The sequence below is a fragment of the Haematobia irritans genome, chromosome 1, assembly GCF_050003625.1.
Source record: "Haematobia irritans isolate KBUSLIRL chromosome 1, ASM5000362v1, whole genome shotgun sequence".
In the NCBI taxonomy this organism is placed as follows: Eukaryota; Metazoa; Arthropoda; class Insecta; order Diptera; family Muscidae; genus Haematobia; species Haematobia irritans.
This window is the reverse complement of record NC_134397.1, coordinates 183,887,681-183,908,238: the sequence shown is the minus strand read 5'-3', so window position 1 is coordinate 183,908,238 and position 20,558 is coordinate 183,887,681. Positions and strand designations below refer to the sequence as shown.

The window sequence follows — 20,558 nt, the reverse complement described above, 5'->3', positions numbered from 1 at the left end:
GGAAAATGTAGATCTGTAGGTTTCAGTGGCGCAACTGTAGGTCAGAAGGTCTCAGTGGACGAACTGCAGACTGGAAGGTTTTAGTGGTAGAACTGTAAGCCCGAAGGTCTTAGTGGAAGAACTGTAAGCTCGAAGGTTTCAATGAGATCTGAAGGTCTCTTAGGTGGAACTGTAGGCCAGAAGGTCTTAGTGGAAGAACTGTAAGCACAAAGGTGTAATTGACTAACTATAGGCCCGAAGGTCTCCGTGGTGGAACTGTAGACCCAAAAGGCTCAGTGGCTTAATTGTAGGCGCGTAGGTCTCGGTGGGAAAATGTAGATCTGCAGGATTCAGTGGCGCAAGTATAGGTCAGAAGGTCTCAGTGGACAAACTGCAGGCTCGAAGGTTTCAGCGGTAGAACTGAAAACCCGAATGTCTTTATGGAAGAACTCTAAGCCCGAAGGTCTAAATGACGAAGGCCCGAAGGGCTCCGTGGTGAAACTGTAGGCTTGAAAGTCTCTATGTGGAACTCAAGGCCGGGCTCACTTAGACTATTCAGTCCATTTTGATAACACAGTGGTGAACTTCTTTCACTGAGTTTTGCCCGATTCTGTGTTAAGCTTTTATATCCAAGTCTGAACGTCGTTCCACATCGCGGTGAAATCTCTTAGAGAAGCGTTTAAACACCCGGAAATGTTACAAGCGTTACTGATAGGCGATAATCCACCGCTGAAAACTGTTTAAGTCGAAACTGTGTTTAAACCCACGACCCTGTTTTTGCATGCGGGCATGCTCACCAGTGCACCACGGTGGCTCCCTCATCCGATTGACACCTAATTGCAAGCAGAACGATGATGTGTTTCCAAATTCCCAGTCAGTTGCCTTTCCGAGTCTCCCTTTCGTTTCAAAAGGGCAGCAGTCTCAGTGGCTTAATTGTAGGCGCGTAGGTCTCCGCGGGAAAATGTAGATCTGCAGGTTTCAGTGGCGCAACTGCAGGTCAGAAGGTCTCAGTGGACGAACTGCAGACTGGAAGGTTTTAGCGGTAGAACTGTAAGCCCGAAGGTCTTAGTGGAAGAACTGCATGCCCGAAGGTTTCAATGTGATCTGAAGGTCTCTTAGGTGGAACTGTAGGCCAGAAGGTCTTAGTGGAAGAACTATAAGCACAAAGGTGTAATTGACGAACTATAGGCCCGAAGGTCTCCGTGGTGGAACTGTAGACCCAAAAGTCTCAGTGGCTTAATTGTAGGCGAGTAGGTCTCGGTGGGAAAATTTAGATCTGCAGGTTTCTCTATGTGGAACTCAAGGCCGGACTCACTTAGACTATTCAGTCCACTTTGATAACACAGTGGTGAACTTCTTTCACTGAGTTTTGCCCGATTCTACGTTAAGATCAATGACAAGACACCTCCTTTTTATACCCGAGTCTGAACGTCTTACCACATCGCGGTGAAATCATTTAGAGAAGCGTTTAAACACCCAGAAATGTTACAATCATTACTGATAGGGGATAAAGGGTGATACGGTCAAAATTTGGTCAATATAAACTTGACGTATTTCTTTCAATTTTGCATTTAAAAAACCTGAACACCCCTCATTTTGAAGGTGTGTGTGTGTAGAATGTTGCTCCTATTTTGATTTTGGAATTCACTCTTCAGTTGTCAAAATGCCGTCCAAGCAAGAAGAGCAGCGTATCAAAATTTTGCTCGCGCATCGCCAAAATCCGAGCTACTCACACGCAAAGCTGGCAAAATCGCTAAAAGTTGCCAAATCAACCGTTACAAATGTAATTAAAGTGTTTGGGGAACAGGAAGTCTGGAACGGGGGGAAATCGAAAACCGGAAGCCGCTGAGACGACAAAGTGAGTTGCCGGTAGTTTCAAGCGAAACCCTAAACACTCTCTCCGAGATGCCGAAAATAAGCTGGGTGTATCGTCTATAACCGTGCATCGAGCCAAAAAACGAGCCGGACTATCAACTTACAAGAAGGTAGTGACTCCAAATCGCGATGATAAACAAAATACGACGGCCAAGCGCGATCCCGGAGGCTGTACACGACGATGCTGACGAAGTTTGACTGCGTGGTAATGGACGACCTACGTCAAAGCCGACTACAAGCAGCTTCCGGGACAGGAGTTTTATACGGCAAAAGGAAGGGGAAAGGTAGCAGATATTTTCAAGCACATAAAACTGTCAAAGTTCGCAAAGAAATATCTGGTTTGGCAAGCCATCTGTACCGGTGGCTTGAAAAGCAGTATTTTCATAGCTTCCGGGACTGTCAACCAAGAAATTTACGTCAAAGAGTGTTTGAATAAACGTCTGCTGCCTTTCCTGAAGAAATACGGTTGTTCCGTACTGTTTTGGCCGGATTTGGCATCTTGCCATTACAGTAAAAAAGCCATGGAGTGGTACGCCGCCAACAACGTGCAGGTGGTTCCTAAGGACAAGAACCCTCCCAACACGCCAGAGCTCCGCCCAATTGAGAAATACTGGGCTATTGTCAAGCGGAACCTAAAGAAGACCAAAAAACTGCTAAGGACGAGCAGCAGTTCAAGGCAAACTGGCTTTCTGCGGCGAAGAAGGTGGACAAGGTCGCTGTACAAAATCTGATGGCAGGTGTCAAGCGTGTGGCCCGGCAATTCGGATTTGGAAAAGCGAAAGCCTAACTGAATATTTTTCCTGAATTTTATACTAATTGAACTTGAAAAAGAAATTTAATTTGATTTTTTAAATAAACGATTTCACCGATTTACACGCGTTTTCCCTTGACTAAATTTTGACCGTACCACCCTTTAATCCACCGCTGAAAACTGTTTAAGTCGAAACTGGGTTTAAACCCACGATCCTGTGTTTGCAAAGCGGGCATGCTCACCATTGCACCACGGTGGCTCCCTCATCCGATTGACACCCAATTGCAAGCACAACGATGCTGTGTTTCTAAATTCCCAGTCAGTTGCCTTTACGAGTCTCCCTTTCGTTTCAAAAGTGCAGCAGTCTGATGGACGTGTTGAAAATTAATTCCTCTGTCATTAATTGTTTAGGTTGATCAAAATCAGGTTCCCACAGCCGCCAAGCTATTCAACGTGAAATTATGCTGGCTGACTAATGATTCACTTGTGATTCCGGTGTAATATTCTATTATATCCGAGTATATGTTCGTAAAGTGGACGATTAATGAAAGGTAAAAAATTTTATGGAGAACAATTTTCATGATACATTGAACCAATTATTTTGGAGATTGAATTTAAGAAATATTTTTAGTGAACTAATCAATTGATTTTTTATTAAAAAAAAAAATACTTCGATGATTTCTTGATTAGAATTTTCAATTTGAAAATTTTAAATTTTTGATTGAAGCCAAATAAATTATTTTTCTATGAACTTCATATCCTCCCATACGTTTAGTTGTAATTTGGAATAAGGCATAAATAATTAACAAAAATACATTTTCAATGTTAACTAATTTCCTTTTTGCACTCTCTTCTTTTGCAGAACTCAATAAGACACAATCTCTCTCTACACAATCGCTTTATGCGTGTACAAAATGAAGGCACTGGCAAATCATCCTGGTGGATGTTGAATCCTGATGCAAAACCAGGCAAATCGGTGCGTCGACGTGCCGCCTCAATGGAAACGTCACGTTACGAAAAGAGACGGGGGCGTGCCAAGAAACGTGTTGAAGCTCTCAGGCAGGCAGGCGTTACTGGTATCAATGACAATACTCCATCGCCAAGCAGTAGTATAAGTGAGGGCCTAGATCATTTTCCCGAAAGTCCTTTACACAGGTAACTATCCTAGAGAAATTTTATCTAAAAGATTAGCTCAAGTTTTTTACAAAAGTTTTGCAGTAGTTTTGTTAATTAAATAATCTACATTTTTTCGAGATAAAAAAACAAATTAACTAAATACATTTTATCTTTTTGGCATTTTTTAAAGCAGTAGTGATTTTTCTTAGAAATGCTTGAAATTTTTTATTTTTGAGTTTTAAAAAATTTTCGTTTTTATTCAATTTATACACTTTGTTTTCGTTCGAGATTGCATACATTTTCAGATAGCATAATTCATTTTTGAAAATGTTTAAAATAAGCAGAATTCTTCGTGCTCACTGTATTTGGTATTTGGTTACTATATAGAGAAATGTCTTAAGGGTAGTTTTATACAATTAAAATATTAATAGAATTTGAAAAATTAATCAATTGAAAATAATAATTTTAATCAAAGTAAAATTCAATGCAAAAATTCATTTCATTTGAAATTAATGGAATCAATTTTTTTAGTAAACCATTTTTTATACCCTCCACCATAGGATGGGGGGTATATTAACTTTGTTTGTAACACATCGAAATATTGCTCTAAGACCCCATAAAGTATATATATTCTGGGTCGTTGTGAAATTCTGAGTCGACCTAAGCATGTCCGTCCGTCCGTCTGTTGAAATCACGCTAACTTCCGAACGAAACAAGCTATCGACTTGAAACTTGGCACAAGTATTTTTTATTGATGTAGGTCGGATGGTATTGCAAATGGGTCATATCGGACCACTTTTACATATAGCCCCCATATAAACCAACGCTCAGATTCTGCTTGCGGAGCCCCTTGGAGGAGCAAAATTCATGGTATCTAACAACCATGCAAAAATTGATCCAATTCGGTCAATAATTATATATATCCCCCATGTAAACCGATCCCTAGATTTGGCTTGCGGAACCTCTACGAGAAGCAAATTTCATCCGATCCGGCTGAAATTTGGTACATGGTGTAAATATGTGGCCTTTAACATCTACGCAAAAATTGGTCCACATCGGTCAATAATTATATATAGCCCCAATATAAACCGATCCCCAGATTTGATCTCCGAAGCCCCTTGGAAGAGCAAAATTCACCTGATCCGGTTGAAATTTTATACGTAGAGTATATGGTCTCTAACAACCAAAAATTGGTCCACATCGGTCAATAATTATATATATATCCTCCACGTAAACCGATCCCCAGATTTGGCTTGCGGAACCTCTACGAGAAGCAAATTTCATCCGATCCGGCTGAAACCTTGTACATGGTGTTAGTATATAGTATCTAACAACCATGCAAAAATTGGTCCACATCGGTCCATAATTATATACAGCCCCCATAAACCGATCCCCAGATTTGACTCCGAAGCCCCTTGGAAGAGCAAAATTCACCTGGTCCGGTTGAAATTTGGTACGTGGTGTTAGTATATGGTCTCTAGCAACCATGCAAAAATTAGTCCATACCGGTCTTAATTATATATAACGCCCATTTAAACCGATCCACAGATTTGAACTCCGTAGCCTCATGGAAGAGCAAAATCCACCTGATCCGGTTGAAATTTGGTACGTGGTGTTAGTATATGGCCTCTAACAACCATGCAAATTGGTCCATGGTTAGGTTAGGTGGCAGCCCGATGTATCAGGCTCACTTAGACTATTCAGTCCATTGTGATACCACATTGGTGAACTTCTCTCTTATCACTGAGTGCTGCCCGATTCCATGTTAAGGTCAATGGCATGGGACCTCCTTTTTATAGCCGAGTCCGAACGGCGTTCCACATTGCAGTGAAACTATTTAGAGAAGCTTTGAAACCCTCAGAAATGTCACCAGCATTACTGAGGTGGGATAATCCACCGCTGAAAAACTTTTTGGTGTTCGGTCGAAGCAGGAATCGAACCCACGACCTTGTGTATGCAAGGCGGGCATGCTAACCATTGCACCACGGTGGCTCCCAAAATTGGTCCATACCGGTCTTAATTATATATAACCCCTTTTAAACCGATCCCAGATTTGTCAAAATGTTATTTCTATAGAAAATTTTGTCAAAATTTTATTTTTATAGAACATTTTGTCAAAATTTTATTTCTCTAGAAAGTTTTGTCAAAATTTTAATTCTAGAGAAAATTCTGTCAAAATTTTATATCTATAGAAAATTTTGTCAAAATTTTATTTCTATAGAAGATTTTGTCAAAATTTTATTTCTATAGAAAATTTTGTCAAAATTTTATTTCAATAGAAAATTTTGTGAAAATTTTATTTTTATAAAAGATTTTGTCAAAATTTTATTTCTATAGAAAATTTTGTCAAAATTTTATTTCGATAGAAAATTTTGTCAAAATTTTATTTCTCTAGAAAGTTTTGTCAAAATTTTATTTCTAGAGAAAATTCTGTCAAAATTTTATATATATAGAAAATTTTGTCAAACTGCATTATATACGTACTTAATCGGCCTTTTTTTTGAGAAAATGGTGTTACGAAGTTTTAAGATACCTTGCCAGCGGCAAGTGTTACTGCAACCCAAGTAATTCAATTGTGGATGACGGTCTGTAGTAGAAGTTTCTACGCAATCCATGGTGGAGGGTACATAGGATTCGGCCTGGCGAACTTCGGCCGTATATACTTGTTGTTTATTGTAATTGAAGTCGGTCAGTGATACTATTATTTTGGTGATTGGTGAAAGTTGGGTGCGATTGGTGAAAATTCAATTAAAAATTAATTTCGTGAGTATTTTTTTTTTGTGGTAGTGAACAAGATCAAGATCAGAGTGGGTTATCTAAAATTGGGTGGGGCGTCTAATAGTTTATGAGAGCCTGAAACTTAGATCGGTCGATATATAAGAAATCATACACCGATACACACCATGTCTGGCCTAAAAATCCTCGGGATTTTGAATTTTATACAAATCGGATAAAAATTGCGGTGTCTTGATGGTCAAGGCCCCGAATTGGGAGATCTGTTGATATGAGGGCTATATCAAATTATGAACCGATACACACCATATTCGAACTTGACCCGCCTGAAGACAAGCGATGAGTATGTGCAACATTACAGCACGATAGGTTCAATATGTTAAAAACAGGGTAAGGATTAATAAAATGGTATAAATTATTTAAATCTTTTCGAAAAAAAATCTAAATTCGTTCTAGAAAAAATGCGAAATTTTGAAAATCTTTGAGGTCAAGGGTTTCAGACAAGCGTTATAATGCATTAAAATCATAAAAGAAATTAAAAATTATTTATTTGTCAAAATATCACAAATTTTCTTAATTCACATCCAAAACATTGAATTCGACTCACACCTTAAGAAATGATGCAAATTCAGTCCAGCTGCTGCTGAAATGGTGGACATCCGTCCTATGACAAGCCATGTTAAATTCATCACTTCTGCGTCAATGTGGCACCACTTCCAGATCCAAAAAGAACATTTTAACTAATTTTTTTGGCGACGCTTTTTTTTTGCCGGGATGTATTAGAAATATAGGAAAATTTAAGTCATTTTTAAAAGTTTTCGATCCAGCAGTGGCGATTTTGCAAGGAAAATCGTGGTATTTTTTTTGGCATTATTGTCGAAATCAGAAAAACATATATAAGGTAGTTGTATCGAAATCTGAACCGATTTCCCCAAAATTTTGCATGCATAGTTATAATGTTAATTCTACTCCCTGTTGAAAATGTAAAGCAAATTAAGGCAAAATTCTGGTTTCTGGGGCCATATAAGTGCATATCGGGCGAAAGATATATACGTGAGCTAAACCTAAATCTGAACCGATTTCAACCATATTTAGAAAGGAGTAATAGAATATGAAGTCTACTCTCTACACTATAGAAAAAGTTTTGTTATATTAACGAAATGTGTCATTAAAAGTCAACCAATGAAACAAATTCGTTAATACAATGAAATTTTTCTGTTAATCAACGTAAATTTTCGTACTACTAACGAATATTTTCTTTGTATTAATGAAAATGTTTCGTTATATCAATGAAATTTTTTCGTTGGCTGAATTTTAATGAAATTTCCTTTGCGTGTATGTAAAATTTTACGTGGATCGGTGTTAAAATTTGACATCTTTGGTCATATGAATCTAAATCGGGCGAAAGATATATATGGGAGCTGTATCTAAATCTGAACCAATTTGGCTGACATTTTGCAGGTTTTTCGAGACTCATAAAATATTCCGATGTACGAAAATTGAAGAAGATCGGTTGATAAACACGCCAATTATCATCAGATCGTTGATAAATATATATGGAAGATATATCTTAATCTGAACAGATTTTTTCCAAAATCAATAGCGATTGTCTTTGTCCCGAAAAACGACCCTATGCCAAGTTTGAGGTCGATAGGACTGTTACTTTGCACACCTGTACTTTGCAACCTGAACTTTGCACACAAAAATACATGAACAGACAGATGGACAGACGGACGGACATAGCTAAATCAACTCAGAATTCAATTCTGAGACGATCGGTATACCAAACGATGGGTCTCTGACTTTTCCTTCTTGGCGTTACATACAAATGCACAAACTTATTATACCCTGTACCACTATCACAATGGACTGAATAGTCTAAGTGAGCCTGAATCTTAATCGGGCTGCCACTTTAAACTATCCATACCCTGTACCACATTAGTGGTGAATGGTATAATAATAGGATCAAATCAATTTCATGATTAAATCAAACAACTAATTCTCTGGAGCTAATAATTCGAATTGGGCTAAATGAAATCATGTTTATGAAATCCGCTTTTTATACCCACCACCATAAAATGGTGACGGGGGTATAATAAGTTTGTCATTCCGTTTGTAACACATCGAAATATCGATTTCCGACTATATAACGTATATATATTCTTGATCAGGGAGAAATTCTAAGACGATATAAGCATGTCCGTCTGTCCGTCTGTCTGTCTGTCTGTCTGTCTGTTGTAATCACGCTACAGCCTTCAATAATGGCGCTATCGTCCCGAAATTTGGCACAGATTAGTTTTTTGTTTGCGGGCAGATAAAGTTCGAAGATGGGCTATATCGGTCTAAGTTTTGATATAGTCCCCATATAAACCGACCTCCTGATTTGGGGTCTTGGGCCTATAAAAACCGTAGTTTTTATCAGATTTGCCTGAAATTGGAAATTCAGAGGTATTTTGGGACCATAAAGAGGTGTGTCGAAAATGGTCCGTATCGGTCAATGTTTTGGTGTAGCCCCCATATAGACCGATCTCCCGATTTTGCTTCTTAGGCGTCTAGAAACAGTATTTTCTACCCGATTTGTCTGAAATTGAAAATCTAGAGGTATTTTAGGATCATAAGGAGGTGTGTCGAAAATGGTCCGTATCGGTCCATGTTTCGATATAGCCCCCATATAGACCGATCTCCCGAGTTTGCTTCTTGGGCGTCTAGAAACTATATTTACCATCCGATTTGCCTGAAATTGGAAATCTAGAAGTATTGTGGAACTATAAAGAGGTGTGTCGAAAATGGTCCGAATCGGTCCATGTTTTGGTATAGCCCTCATATAGACAGATCTCCCGATTTTGCTTCTTACGCGTCTAGAAACAGTATTTTCTATCCGATTTGTATGAAATTGAAAATCTAGAGGTATTTTGGGACCATAAAGAGGTGTGTCGAAAATGGTGTCCATCGGTCCATGTTTTCATATAGCCCCCATATAAACCAACCTCCCGATTTGGAGTCTTGGGCCTATAAAACCCGTAGTTTTTATCCAATTTGCCTGAAATTAGAAATATAGAGGTATTTGAGGACCATAAATAGGTGTGCCGAAAATGGTGCCCATCGGTCCATGTTTTGGTATAGCCCCCATATAGACCGATCTCCCGAGTTTGCTTCTTGGGCGTCTAGAAACTATATTTACCATCCGATTTGCCTGAAATTGGAAATCTAGAGGTATTTGAGGACCATAAAAAGGTGTACCGAAAATGGTGCTCATCGGTCCATGTTTTGATATAGCCCCCATAGAGACTGAACTCCCGATTTTGCTTCTTGGGCTTCTAGAAACTATATTTTCTATCCGATTTTCCTGAAATTGAAAATCTAGAGTTCTTTTGGGACCATAAAAAGGTGTGCCGAAAATGTATGCCGAAAAGGTGTGCCGAAAAAGGTGCCCATTTTTTGGTATAGCCCCCATATAGACTGATCTCTCGATTTTTACTTCTTGGGCGTCTAGAAACTATATTTTCTAGCCGATTTGTTTGAAATTGAAAATCTGGAGGTATTTTAAGATCACAAATATGTGAGTAGCAAATGGTGCCTATCGGTCCATGTTTTGGTGTAGCCCCCATATACACCGATCTCCAGGCTTTATTTCTTGGGCTTCTAGAATCCGTAGGTTTTATCCGATTTGTTGGAAATTAGTAATCTATAATAAAATTTTAGACAAACGAAATTTCTGTCTCTTATTAAGTGTTTTCGTCTATTCAACGATTGTCTCTAAAATTTGTGTCAAAAGAAAACTTTGCTTGTCTAAAATTACGTTTCTCAAAAAAGAATACATTTCTTTCAGGGTATAGCAGACGCACTGATCATGAAAATTGCTTCAAACTGAAAGTAAAAGTTCCAGATTTTACTCATCGTATTTAAATAAATGCGGAAAAATCTACAGATTTAAGATTTTAAATCCAGGCGTAATTTCAACATATCGTGTATATGTTTATATTTTCTCTAAAACTCTAACAAAATTGGTTCTCATAAATCCAGAATCTTATCTGGTCTTCATAGGTAGAATCTTTAAAGTTTGTCTTCGGAGGCTGGCTCGTTTGGGAGAAGATTTGTCATCAAACCCCCTACAATTCTATATATTATAAAGTAACCCACTACGACGAAGAGTTTTCAAAGTAAACTATCATATTTGGTTCATGGTGGTGGGTATTTAAAATTCGGCCCGGCCGAATTTAATGCTTTATATACTTGTTTTATTTTCATTTTGATATCTAATGATTAGATGAAAGGATAACGTATGAATGGACAAATGGACGGACGGATATATTGGACAAACAGTGGGTAAACGGTTATCGCTAGGTCATCTCAATATTATATCTTGATCGAAAAAAAAAAATTACTTTCAAAAAAGATTGACAGACTTAAAATAATCCTCTTCAATGGTGAGGGTTATATGTAAGTCAACCTAATTCAAAAAATTAAAATAATTTTAATTTAAAAGAAACCCAATAATTTCTTTACAATTTAAAATTATTAGAAATTCAAAAATCGAAATCTAAAACATCATCCAACTGTTCCATTGTCTACTAGATATTATACACGCCTAAATGTATGCAATAAAAACAAATCAAGAAAAAAATCATTTCTGTTATTTTAAAATGCCTTTAGTCCTGCAACTAATATTTAAAAACAAAAACGCCAATAATGTAGTTCGTTTAAAGTTTTTTGGCATGAACATCTTATAATACCTTCAAATATTCCAATAAATTTGAAATTTCATTTTGTTTTCTTTTTGATTGAGTTATTCTTCATTTTTTTGCGTTGAATTAAATTCACTTAACCCCCCAAAGAGAAAAAAAAAACAACCAAAACCAAAAACGATTATGATTTGTGCTTTTGTTTCATTTTTGTGTTCTTTTTTTATATCACCATCATTTAACAAATGGAAATCGACTATTAGTGGGTTTCCAATGTCACCAGATTTTCGGCAACGAGCTTCATCAAATGCCAGTTCCTGTGGACGTTTGAGTCCAAGACCAACTCTAGTGGGGCTGGAATATGATTGGGGTTTTCCCGATTATCAAAATTCGGCATCGGCAGCCACCATGGATAAATTGGCTGGTTCAATGGCTGAGGAATTGACACTACAAAAGGACCTGATGCAACAACAACAGCAGCAGCAACAACAACAACAAGGGTCAGTTTTTCTTATGATTTTGTGATTGTTTTTTTTTGTTTTGTTTTATTTTTGATTTCAGTTTTCGTTTAGTTTTTCTGTTGATCCTTTTTTGTGATTTAATTTTTATGGGATTCGACCCAAAACATTTTGTATATCCATGGTTTTTGTTGTTTGTTGTTAATTCACAGCAAAGCCATTTAACCACTAATGCATGATAATCACATAGTTGCTTGCATAGTCATGTCTTCTTTTTTTTTGGTAATTTATATAAACAATCAATAATCACTGCATGAGTTTCCTAAATGGTCCTTAAGGATATTCCATAGCTATTGTTATTGTGAATCACCCATATATTGCTCGCCAGATGAATAAAGTCAAGTGTCTTTCCTTTGATCTCTTTTTGAAACCAAACGGTCATACGGTTGGCACAGGTTCAGCACAGCCACGGGTATGCCTACACAACCCCCACCGCCATATCCCAGTAACAATCAACAGCCAACCTACACGCTCAATGGGCCCATGACACAGGGCTATAGTAATCTAAGCCCTCAGCAATGTATGCTACATCGTTCATTAACCTGCACCTGTTTGCATTCAACGCGTGAGGTAAGTAGTCCTTGCGAGGCTCAGACACAAAACTTCGAAATTAACACTCCTTTCATTTCATTTAATTAAGGGTCTCTCACCAAACTCAGTTCAAACCATGTCACCCGCCTATCCAAACAGTGAACCCTCATCGGATTCCCTAAACACCTATGCCAATGTGGGTATAGAGGGTGCGTCTGGGGTATCCTCTGATGGCAGTGGCTCCAATCACTTAATGGTACATCCCCAGCAAAGACAACTACAACAACACCAACAGCAACAGACACAACCACAACATAGCTCAAATTTAGAAGGTAAGTTGGCGAGGCAATCATTTGGAAAAATCTGAAAGATGATGATCGTTTTTTTCCCTCCCCTTCACATATTAGTTTCCCCCAAAAAAATAATTTTGAAATTGTCTTTCAATTTCCAGATAATAATTGCGCATCAACACTTATAGGACAATATTTGGGTGCTCTTAATAATGAGGCAGCGCCAATTGACGAATTTAATATAGAAAATTTTCAAGGTGGTCTCGAGTGCAATGTTGAAGAGGTGAGTTTATTTAAAAAATATCCACAAAATATTTGCTTCGACAACAACAAGAAAATCTTTCCCTCCGACACAAAATTTCAAATCAATGAACATTGTTTTTGAATTTTTTGGCAAAAGTTTTCTTGGGTGAAAACATATGTGATTTGAAATCTTAATTCGGTACCCAGCAAAAAAATTTGGAAGTTCTTCCAAAGGCTTTAAAAGCACTTCCAGAAGATGCACTCCCAATGATGTTCTTTATTTTAACAACCCAGGAAGTTCTTTTAATTCATTTTTTTATAACTTGGGTTTTTCATGTTTTTAATGGGTAATTTTAACTTTTTTTTTTTTGTTTCAAATAGGTTAAAAATAGAGTAAGAATTTATAAAATGGCACAAATCATTTAAATTTTGTCGAACAAATTGTTAAATCCAATCTGGAAAAATTGTGAATTTTTGAAAATATTTGAAGTCAAACGTTTCCGACAGGCGTTAGAATCCATTAAAAATTATAAAAAATTATAAAAATTATTTATTTGACAAAATATCACAGAATTTTTTTATTTACATCCAAAACATTGAATTAGGATCACACCTAAAGAAGTGATGCAAATTCAGTGAAACGGCTGTTGAAAGGGAGGACTTCCGTTCTATGACAAGCCCATCTTAAATTCATCGCTTCTGCGTCAATTTTGCACCACTTCAGGATCCAAAAAGAACATTTTCATTACTTTTTTGGCGACGCTTTTTTTGCTGGGTAATTACTCCAATAAGAAGGAGAAGTAAAAAACGGGAAATTTCACTTTTACTTTGGATTATCAGAGCGCTTACTATCCCATAAAGAAGTTAAATCGGGAGAATAGTTTACAGGCAGGCAGATGTGTAATGCAACAAAGACGCTTAAATTTTTTTTATATTTATAGCCTCCACCAAAGGAGGGGGGGGGGGGGTGGTTATATAAACTTTGTCATTCCGTTTGTTACACATCGAAATATATCTCTAAGACCCCATTAAGTATATATATTCTGGGTCGTGGTGAAATTCTGAGTCGATCTAAGCATGTCCGTCCGTCCGTCTGTTGAAATCACGCTAACTTCCGAACGAAATAAGCTATCGACTCCAAACTTGGCACAAGTAGTTGTTATTGATGTAGGTCAGACGGTATTGCAAATGGGCCATATCGGTCAACTTTTATGTATAGCCCCCATATAAAGGGACCCTCAGATTTGGCTTGGGGAGTCTCTAACAGACGCATATTTCATCCGATCCGGTTGAAATTTGGTACATGGTGTTGGTATATGGTCTCTAAAACCGTGTTATATACGACCGTTATATACGAGGGCGGTTCGGAAACTTCTTAGCCTATCAATGAAAGAGAATAGTTAGTTTTCCAAAAATATTTTTATTATACCCACCACCATAGAATGGTGACGGGGGTATAATAAGTTTGTCATTCCGTTTGCAACACATCGAAATATCGATTTCCGACTATATAAAGTATATATATTCTTGATCAGGGGGAAATTCTAAGACGATATAACGATGTCTGTCTGTCTGTCTGGCTGTCTGTCTGGCTATCTGTCTGGCTGTCTGTCTGTTGTAATCACGCTACAGTCTTCAATAATGAAGCAATCGTGCTGAAATTTTCAACTTAAAAAAAAAATATTCATATAATCTCATGTGTAGAAAATTTTATTTATGCATAGGTATGTATACAATATTTTTATAATATTAAATTGAGCCGACGGGCTTTTTGGGCAGCAAATAAATCAATTACTTCTTCAGTCGGTACATTTATTCGGCGATGAACCGACATTAATGCCAATCCATTGAGTCTAGTCTCGCTAGTCGAATTTCTAAGATACGTCTTTAATCTCTTCATTGTTGAAAATGAAAGTTTGGATGAGTACGTAGTAACTGCAGGGATGGAAAATGCAGTACTATAGTACTTTTTTCAATACTTTTTCACCCCGGTCAGTACCGTAGTACCCCCGCGAATGATTTAGTAACTTTTGTGTAGACATTTTTGAGTCGATATCAGATTTATGGTACAATAGCTTTGACAAAATATATTAATATTTTGAGAAAGTCTTTATCAATCTTATTTGCTAATAGTCTTTTACAAATATGGCAAAACAGACATGTTCATGTGGGAAGAAAATCTCGATTTTGTAAAAGACATAGTCAAAAACAGGATTTTATTGAACTTCAAGAATGTTTTAGTCGAAAAAAGAATGCGATTCTATATTATCGATTTTTTATTTCGGTAGAAAATGTTATGAAAATTTTATTTCTATATAGAATTTTTGCAAAATTTTATTTTTATAGAAAATTTTGTCAAAATTTTATTTCAATTGAAAATTTTGTACAAATTTTATTTCTATAGGAAATTTTTGCAAAATTTTATTTCTATAGAAAAAATTTTGCAACATTTTTTATCTACAGATTTTTTTTGCAAAATTTTATTTCTATAGAAAATTTTTGCAAAATTTTATTTATATAGAAAATTTTGTCAAAATTTTATTTTCTTTACAATTTAGTCTCTTGACAATAATTTTCCAGTGAAATTTTTGTGAAATTTAGTAAAAAGTACCTTTCCGCTCAAAAAAATACCTTTTTTGTACTTTCTTAAAAATTGTATTTTCCATCCCTGAGTAACTGGCAAAGTGACCAACATTTTTAAAAGAATATGCACATTTGGACATATCTCTTTATTGCACTCTCCAAGTGCTTCCATCGCTGAATTAGGCAGGTTCTTTTCGCAGGTTTTGCGCCATTTTATTTACACATGTGTGTTTGGCAGGGATGGAAAATACAATTTTTAAGAAAGTACAAAAAAGGTATTTTTTGAGCGGAAAGGGACTTTTTACTAAATTTCAACAAAAATTTCACTGGAAAATTATTGTCAAGAGACTAAATTTTAAAGAAAATAAAATTTTGACAAAATTTTCTATATGAATAAAATTTTCTATAGAAATAAAATTTTGCAAAAAAATCTGTAGAAAAAAAATGTTGCAAAATTTTTCCAATAGAAATAAAATTTTGCAAAAATTTCCTATAGAAATAAAATTTGTACAAAATTTTCAATTGAAATAAAATTTTGACAAAATTTTCTATAAAAATAAAATTTTACAAAAATTCAATATAGAAATAAAATTTTGACAACATTTTCTACCGAAATAAAAAATCGATAATATAGAATCGCATTCTTTTTTCGACTAAAACATTCTTGAAGTTCAATAAAATCCTGTTTATACCCTAAACCACATAGTGGTTTGGGTATAATAAGTTTGATCGGCCAAAAAATGTGCCTACCAGAAATATTGATTTTAGACCCCATAAAATATATACCGATCGACTCAGAATCACCTCCTGAGTCGATCTAGCGCTTGGTGTCCGTCCGTCCGTCTGTCCATGTATTTGTTGTTCACAGGATTCCGGTCGCAATTATTAACCGATTTTGATGAAATTTGGTACAGGGAGTTTTTTGGGCACAAAGACGAACGGTATTGAATTTGGAAATCGGATCAAATTTAGATATAGCTCCCATATATATGTATCGCCCGATTTCTACAAATGGGGTCACGTTGCGCGTTTTTTCAAACGGATCGTCACCAAATTTGGCAAAAGTTAATCTTTTCCATCGCCCTTCAAGTCTGCAAAATTTCATCCAAATCGGTTCAGATTTAAATATAGCTCTCATATATATGTATCGCCCGATTTTCCCAAATTTGGCCACAAAACCTTTATTTATCAACCGATCTTACTCAAAGTTGGCTAAATATAATCTTCTATAGCACTAACTATATGTGCAAAAAATTATCGAAATCGGTTCAGATTTAGATATAGCTCCCATATATATGTATAGCCCGATTTTCCCAAATTTGGCCATAGAACCCTTATTTATTACCCGATCTTACTAAAAGTTTGCTAGATCCAGTCCTCTATAGTACAAACTATATCTGCAAAATTTCATCGAAATCGGTTCAGATGTAAATATAGCTCCCATATATGTATCACCCGATTTTGAAAAAATCGCCCCTAATAACCTTATGTTTGACCATACAGGCCTCATTTCTTAACTGATCTTACTCAAATCTTGCACAAGGTAACCTTTTGTGGTATTAATCAAACCCGCAAAATATTATGCAATTTGGTTCAGATTTAGATATAGCTTCCATATATATGCATCGCTCTATTTTCCCAAATTTGGCCATAATATTCTTATTTATTAACCAATGTTACTCAAATTTCAAATTTTGATGTACTAGCCGATCGTATTTATACGTACTTGTAGCTCTTACATAAGAATATTGCTCGATTTTTACAAATTTGTATTTATTACCCACACTAATTTAACGATTTTCTCTTTTTTAATAATGGGCTCAATATTAGTGACATACTAACTCCGTAGGCGCAATATCAACACAGCCAGTGTTGCTAGAAGTAGGGGAAATTCCCTATATGTAGGGTTTTTCTAATATTTAGCGTAGGGCCACAATGTAGGACATTTTCACTCAATACAATTTGTAATAATTTTTACATTTTGGTGGCTCTAGAGGAGGAAATTAGAAGCCGGCAAGGCTTGATCTTTAACAATGTGTGGTAAACTTTTTTCCTGTAGAAAATTTTGTCAACATTTTATTTCTATAGAACATTTTGTCAAAATTGTATTTCTATAGAAATTTTTCTCAAAATATTATTTCTTTAAAAATTTTTCTCAAAATTTTATTTCTGTGGAATTTTGTCTCAAAATTTTATTTCTATAGAATTTATTGTCAAAATTTTATTTCTATAGAAAAATTTCTCACAAAAATTTGTTTATAGAAACTTTTTCCAAAATTTTATTTTTATGAAGATTTAACAAAAAATATTACTAATTTGGGTAGAATTCTACCAACTGTGGCAACCGTGGTCGTAATACAAATTTATATTCTAAGTTATATACGTTGCATATTCATGTTTTATGGTAATAAATACTTAGAAACATTTTTGTTTTGTAAAATTTTTTAAATTTAATGAAAAATATAGTAGGGAAAATTGGTTGGGAATGTATGGGAAAGTAGGGAACTTTTTTGTCCTTGTAGGGTAAACCGAACATTTTCCCTGGCAACATTGACTATGAGCTATAGTCAGATTGGCACAAAGCACCCATAGACATGTACCCCTTAATTTTCTTAAATATGCAACTGCGGTTTATCTCCCAGACCTATATGTTACCCCACAAATGCTTATAATTACTAATTCTGTAATGGTGGTTTAGGGTATGATATAGTCGGCCCCGCCCGACTTTCTACTTTACTTACTTGTTTATTTTTATACCCACCACCATAGGATGGGGGGGGGGGGTATATTAACTTTGTCATTCCGTTTGTAACACATCGAAATATTTCTCTAAGACCCCATAAAGTATATATATTCTGGGTCGTAGTGAAATTCTGAGTCGATCTAAGCATGTCCGTCCGTCTGTTGAAATCACGCTAACTTCCGAACGAAATAAGCTATCGACTTGAAACTTGGCACAAGTAGTTGTTATTGATGTAGGTCAGACGGTATTGCAAATGGGCCATATCGGTCCACTTTTACGTATAGCCCCCATATAAAGCGACCCTCAGATTTGGCTTGCGGAGCCTCTAACAGACGCATATTTCATCCGATCCGGTTGAAATTTGGTACATGATGTTGGTATATGGTCTCTAACAACCGTGCAAAAATTGGTCCACATCGGTCCATAATTATATATAGACGGTTTAATTTTGGAACATGGTGTTAATATATGATCTCTAACAACCGTGCGAGAATTGGTTCATATCAGTCCATAACTATATATAGCCCCCATATAAACCGTTCTCCAGATTTGAACTGCGGAGTCTCTTGGAGGAGCAAAATTCATCCGATCCGGTTCAAATGTGGAACGCGGTGTTAGTATATAGCTTCTAACATCCATGCAAAAATTGGTCCACATAGGTTAATAATTATATATAGCCCCCATATAAACAGATCCCCAGATTTGGCTTGCGGAGCCTCTAAGAGAAGCAAATTTCATCCGATCCGGTTGAAATTGGGAACAGGGTGTTAGTATATGGTCTCTAACAACCGTGCGAGAATTGGTCCATATCAGTCCATAACTATATATGTTATAGCCCCCATATAAACCGTTCTCCAGATTTGACCTCCGGAGCCTCTTGGAGGAGCAAAATTCGTCCTATCCGGGTCAAATTTGGAACGTGATGTTAGTATATGGCCGCTAACAACCATACCAAAATTGATCCATATCGACCTATAGTTATATAGCCGATCCCCAATCCCACAAAAATTGGTAAAAATTTTATTTCTATAGAAAATTTTGTCAAACTGAATTGTAGACATATTTAATCGGTCTTTTTAATTTAATATATAACACCGTATGGACTTATTTACAATTTAGAAGACGGTGTTAGGAGGTTTTAAGATACCTTGCCATCGCAACTCAAGTAATTCGATTGTGGATGGCAGAGTTTAGAAGAAGTTTCTACGCAATCCATGGTGCAGGGTATATAAGCTTCAGCCTTGCCGAACTTACGGTCGTATATACTTGTTTTAATGTTATTATTCAACAAGTATATACAGCAGTATGTCGGGCAGGCCGAATCTTAAAAACCTACTACCATAAATCAAATATAATAGTTTCCATTGAAAATTTTAAGGGAATTTGATGACAGATATTCTCCCAAGCAGATCAGTTCAACCGGTACGCTTCCCGACGATAAATTTAAAGATTTTACCTAGGTTAGGTTATGTTAGGTGGTAGCCTGATGTATCAGGCTCACTTAGACTATTCAGTCCATTGTGATACCAAATTGGTGAACTTCTCTCTTATCACTAGTGCTGCCCGATTACATTGCAGTGAAACCACTTAGAGAAGTTTTGAAACTCTCAGAAATGTCACCAGCATTACTGAGGTGGGATAATCCATCGCTGAAAAACTTTTTGGTGTTGGTCGATGCAGGAATCGAACCCACGACCTTGTGTATGCAAGGCGGGCATGCTAACCATTGCACCACGGTGGCTCCTATGAAGACTAGATCAGATTCTTGATTTATAAGAACAATTTTTTATACCCACCACCATAGAATGACGATGGGGGTATAATAAGTTTGTCATTCCGTTTGTAACACATCGAAATATCGATTTTCGACTATATAAAGTATATATATTCTTGATCAGGGAGAAATTCTAAGACGATGTAACCATTAGGGAGACCGCAACTTATATGGGGCAAAAAAAAACAAGTATATACGGCCGTAAGTTCGGCCAGGCCGAAGCTTATGTACCCTCCATCATGGATTGCGTAGAAACTTCTTCTATACACTGCCATCCACAATCGAATTACTTAAGTTGCGGTAACGCTTGCCGATGGCAAGGTATCTTAAAACCTCCTGTTCCCAAAAAAGTAGGTTCGCTATGGCCTGATTAGATTTAAAAACATTGGTTCAATTCAGTGAAATATTTATTTCGTGACTATCTTTATTGACACAACCAAATGTTTAAATTCCTTTAATAACAAATTAAATTCATTAATTTATATTTTGTAATGGTTCACGAATTTTAATAAACTTACTTATTTGGTATCAAAACCATAGACAAATTAAAATTTTATATATTAATACTTAGCGTATTCTACGCGCAACCAACTTTTTAGAGAAAAAGAATAATTTTCTGTAACATAAGAATGATGTACAAAAGAGAATCGATAAATAAAATCGATAATATATTCGATAATTATTTGATAAAAATTCAATAGTTTTAGGGTGTGTTACCACTAGCGATGTTTTATAGTTGT

The 20,558-nt window shown here is 36.1% G+C and overlaps 1 protein-coding gene across 4 annotated transcripts in view; it reads left to right on the top strand.

The window, feature by feature from the left end:
* The window catches only part of foxo (forkhead box, sub-group O), a 229,293-nt gene that overhangs the window by 194,316 nt on the left and 14,419 nt on the right, over window positions 1–20,558 (top strand). For all 4 annotated transcript variants that reach the window (XM_075292276.1, XM_075292274.1, XM_075292275.1 and 1 more), the window contains 5 exons: window positions 3,468–3,760; window positions 11,400–11,636; window positions 12,050–12,224; window positions 12,295–12,517; window positions 12,637–12,758. In XM_075292276.1, the coding sequence (XP_075148391.1) occupies window positions 3,468–3,760; window positions 11,400–11,636; window positions 12,050–12,224; window positions 12,295–12,517; window positions 12,637–12,758 (1,050 nt within the window). The remainder of the gene's footprint in view (window positions 1–3,467; window positions 3,761–11,399; window positions 11,637–12,049; window positions 12,225–12,294; window positions 12,518–12,636; window positions 12,759–20,558) is intronic.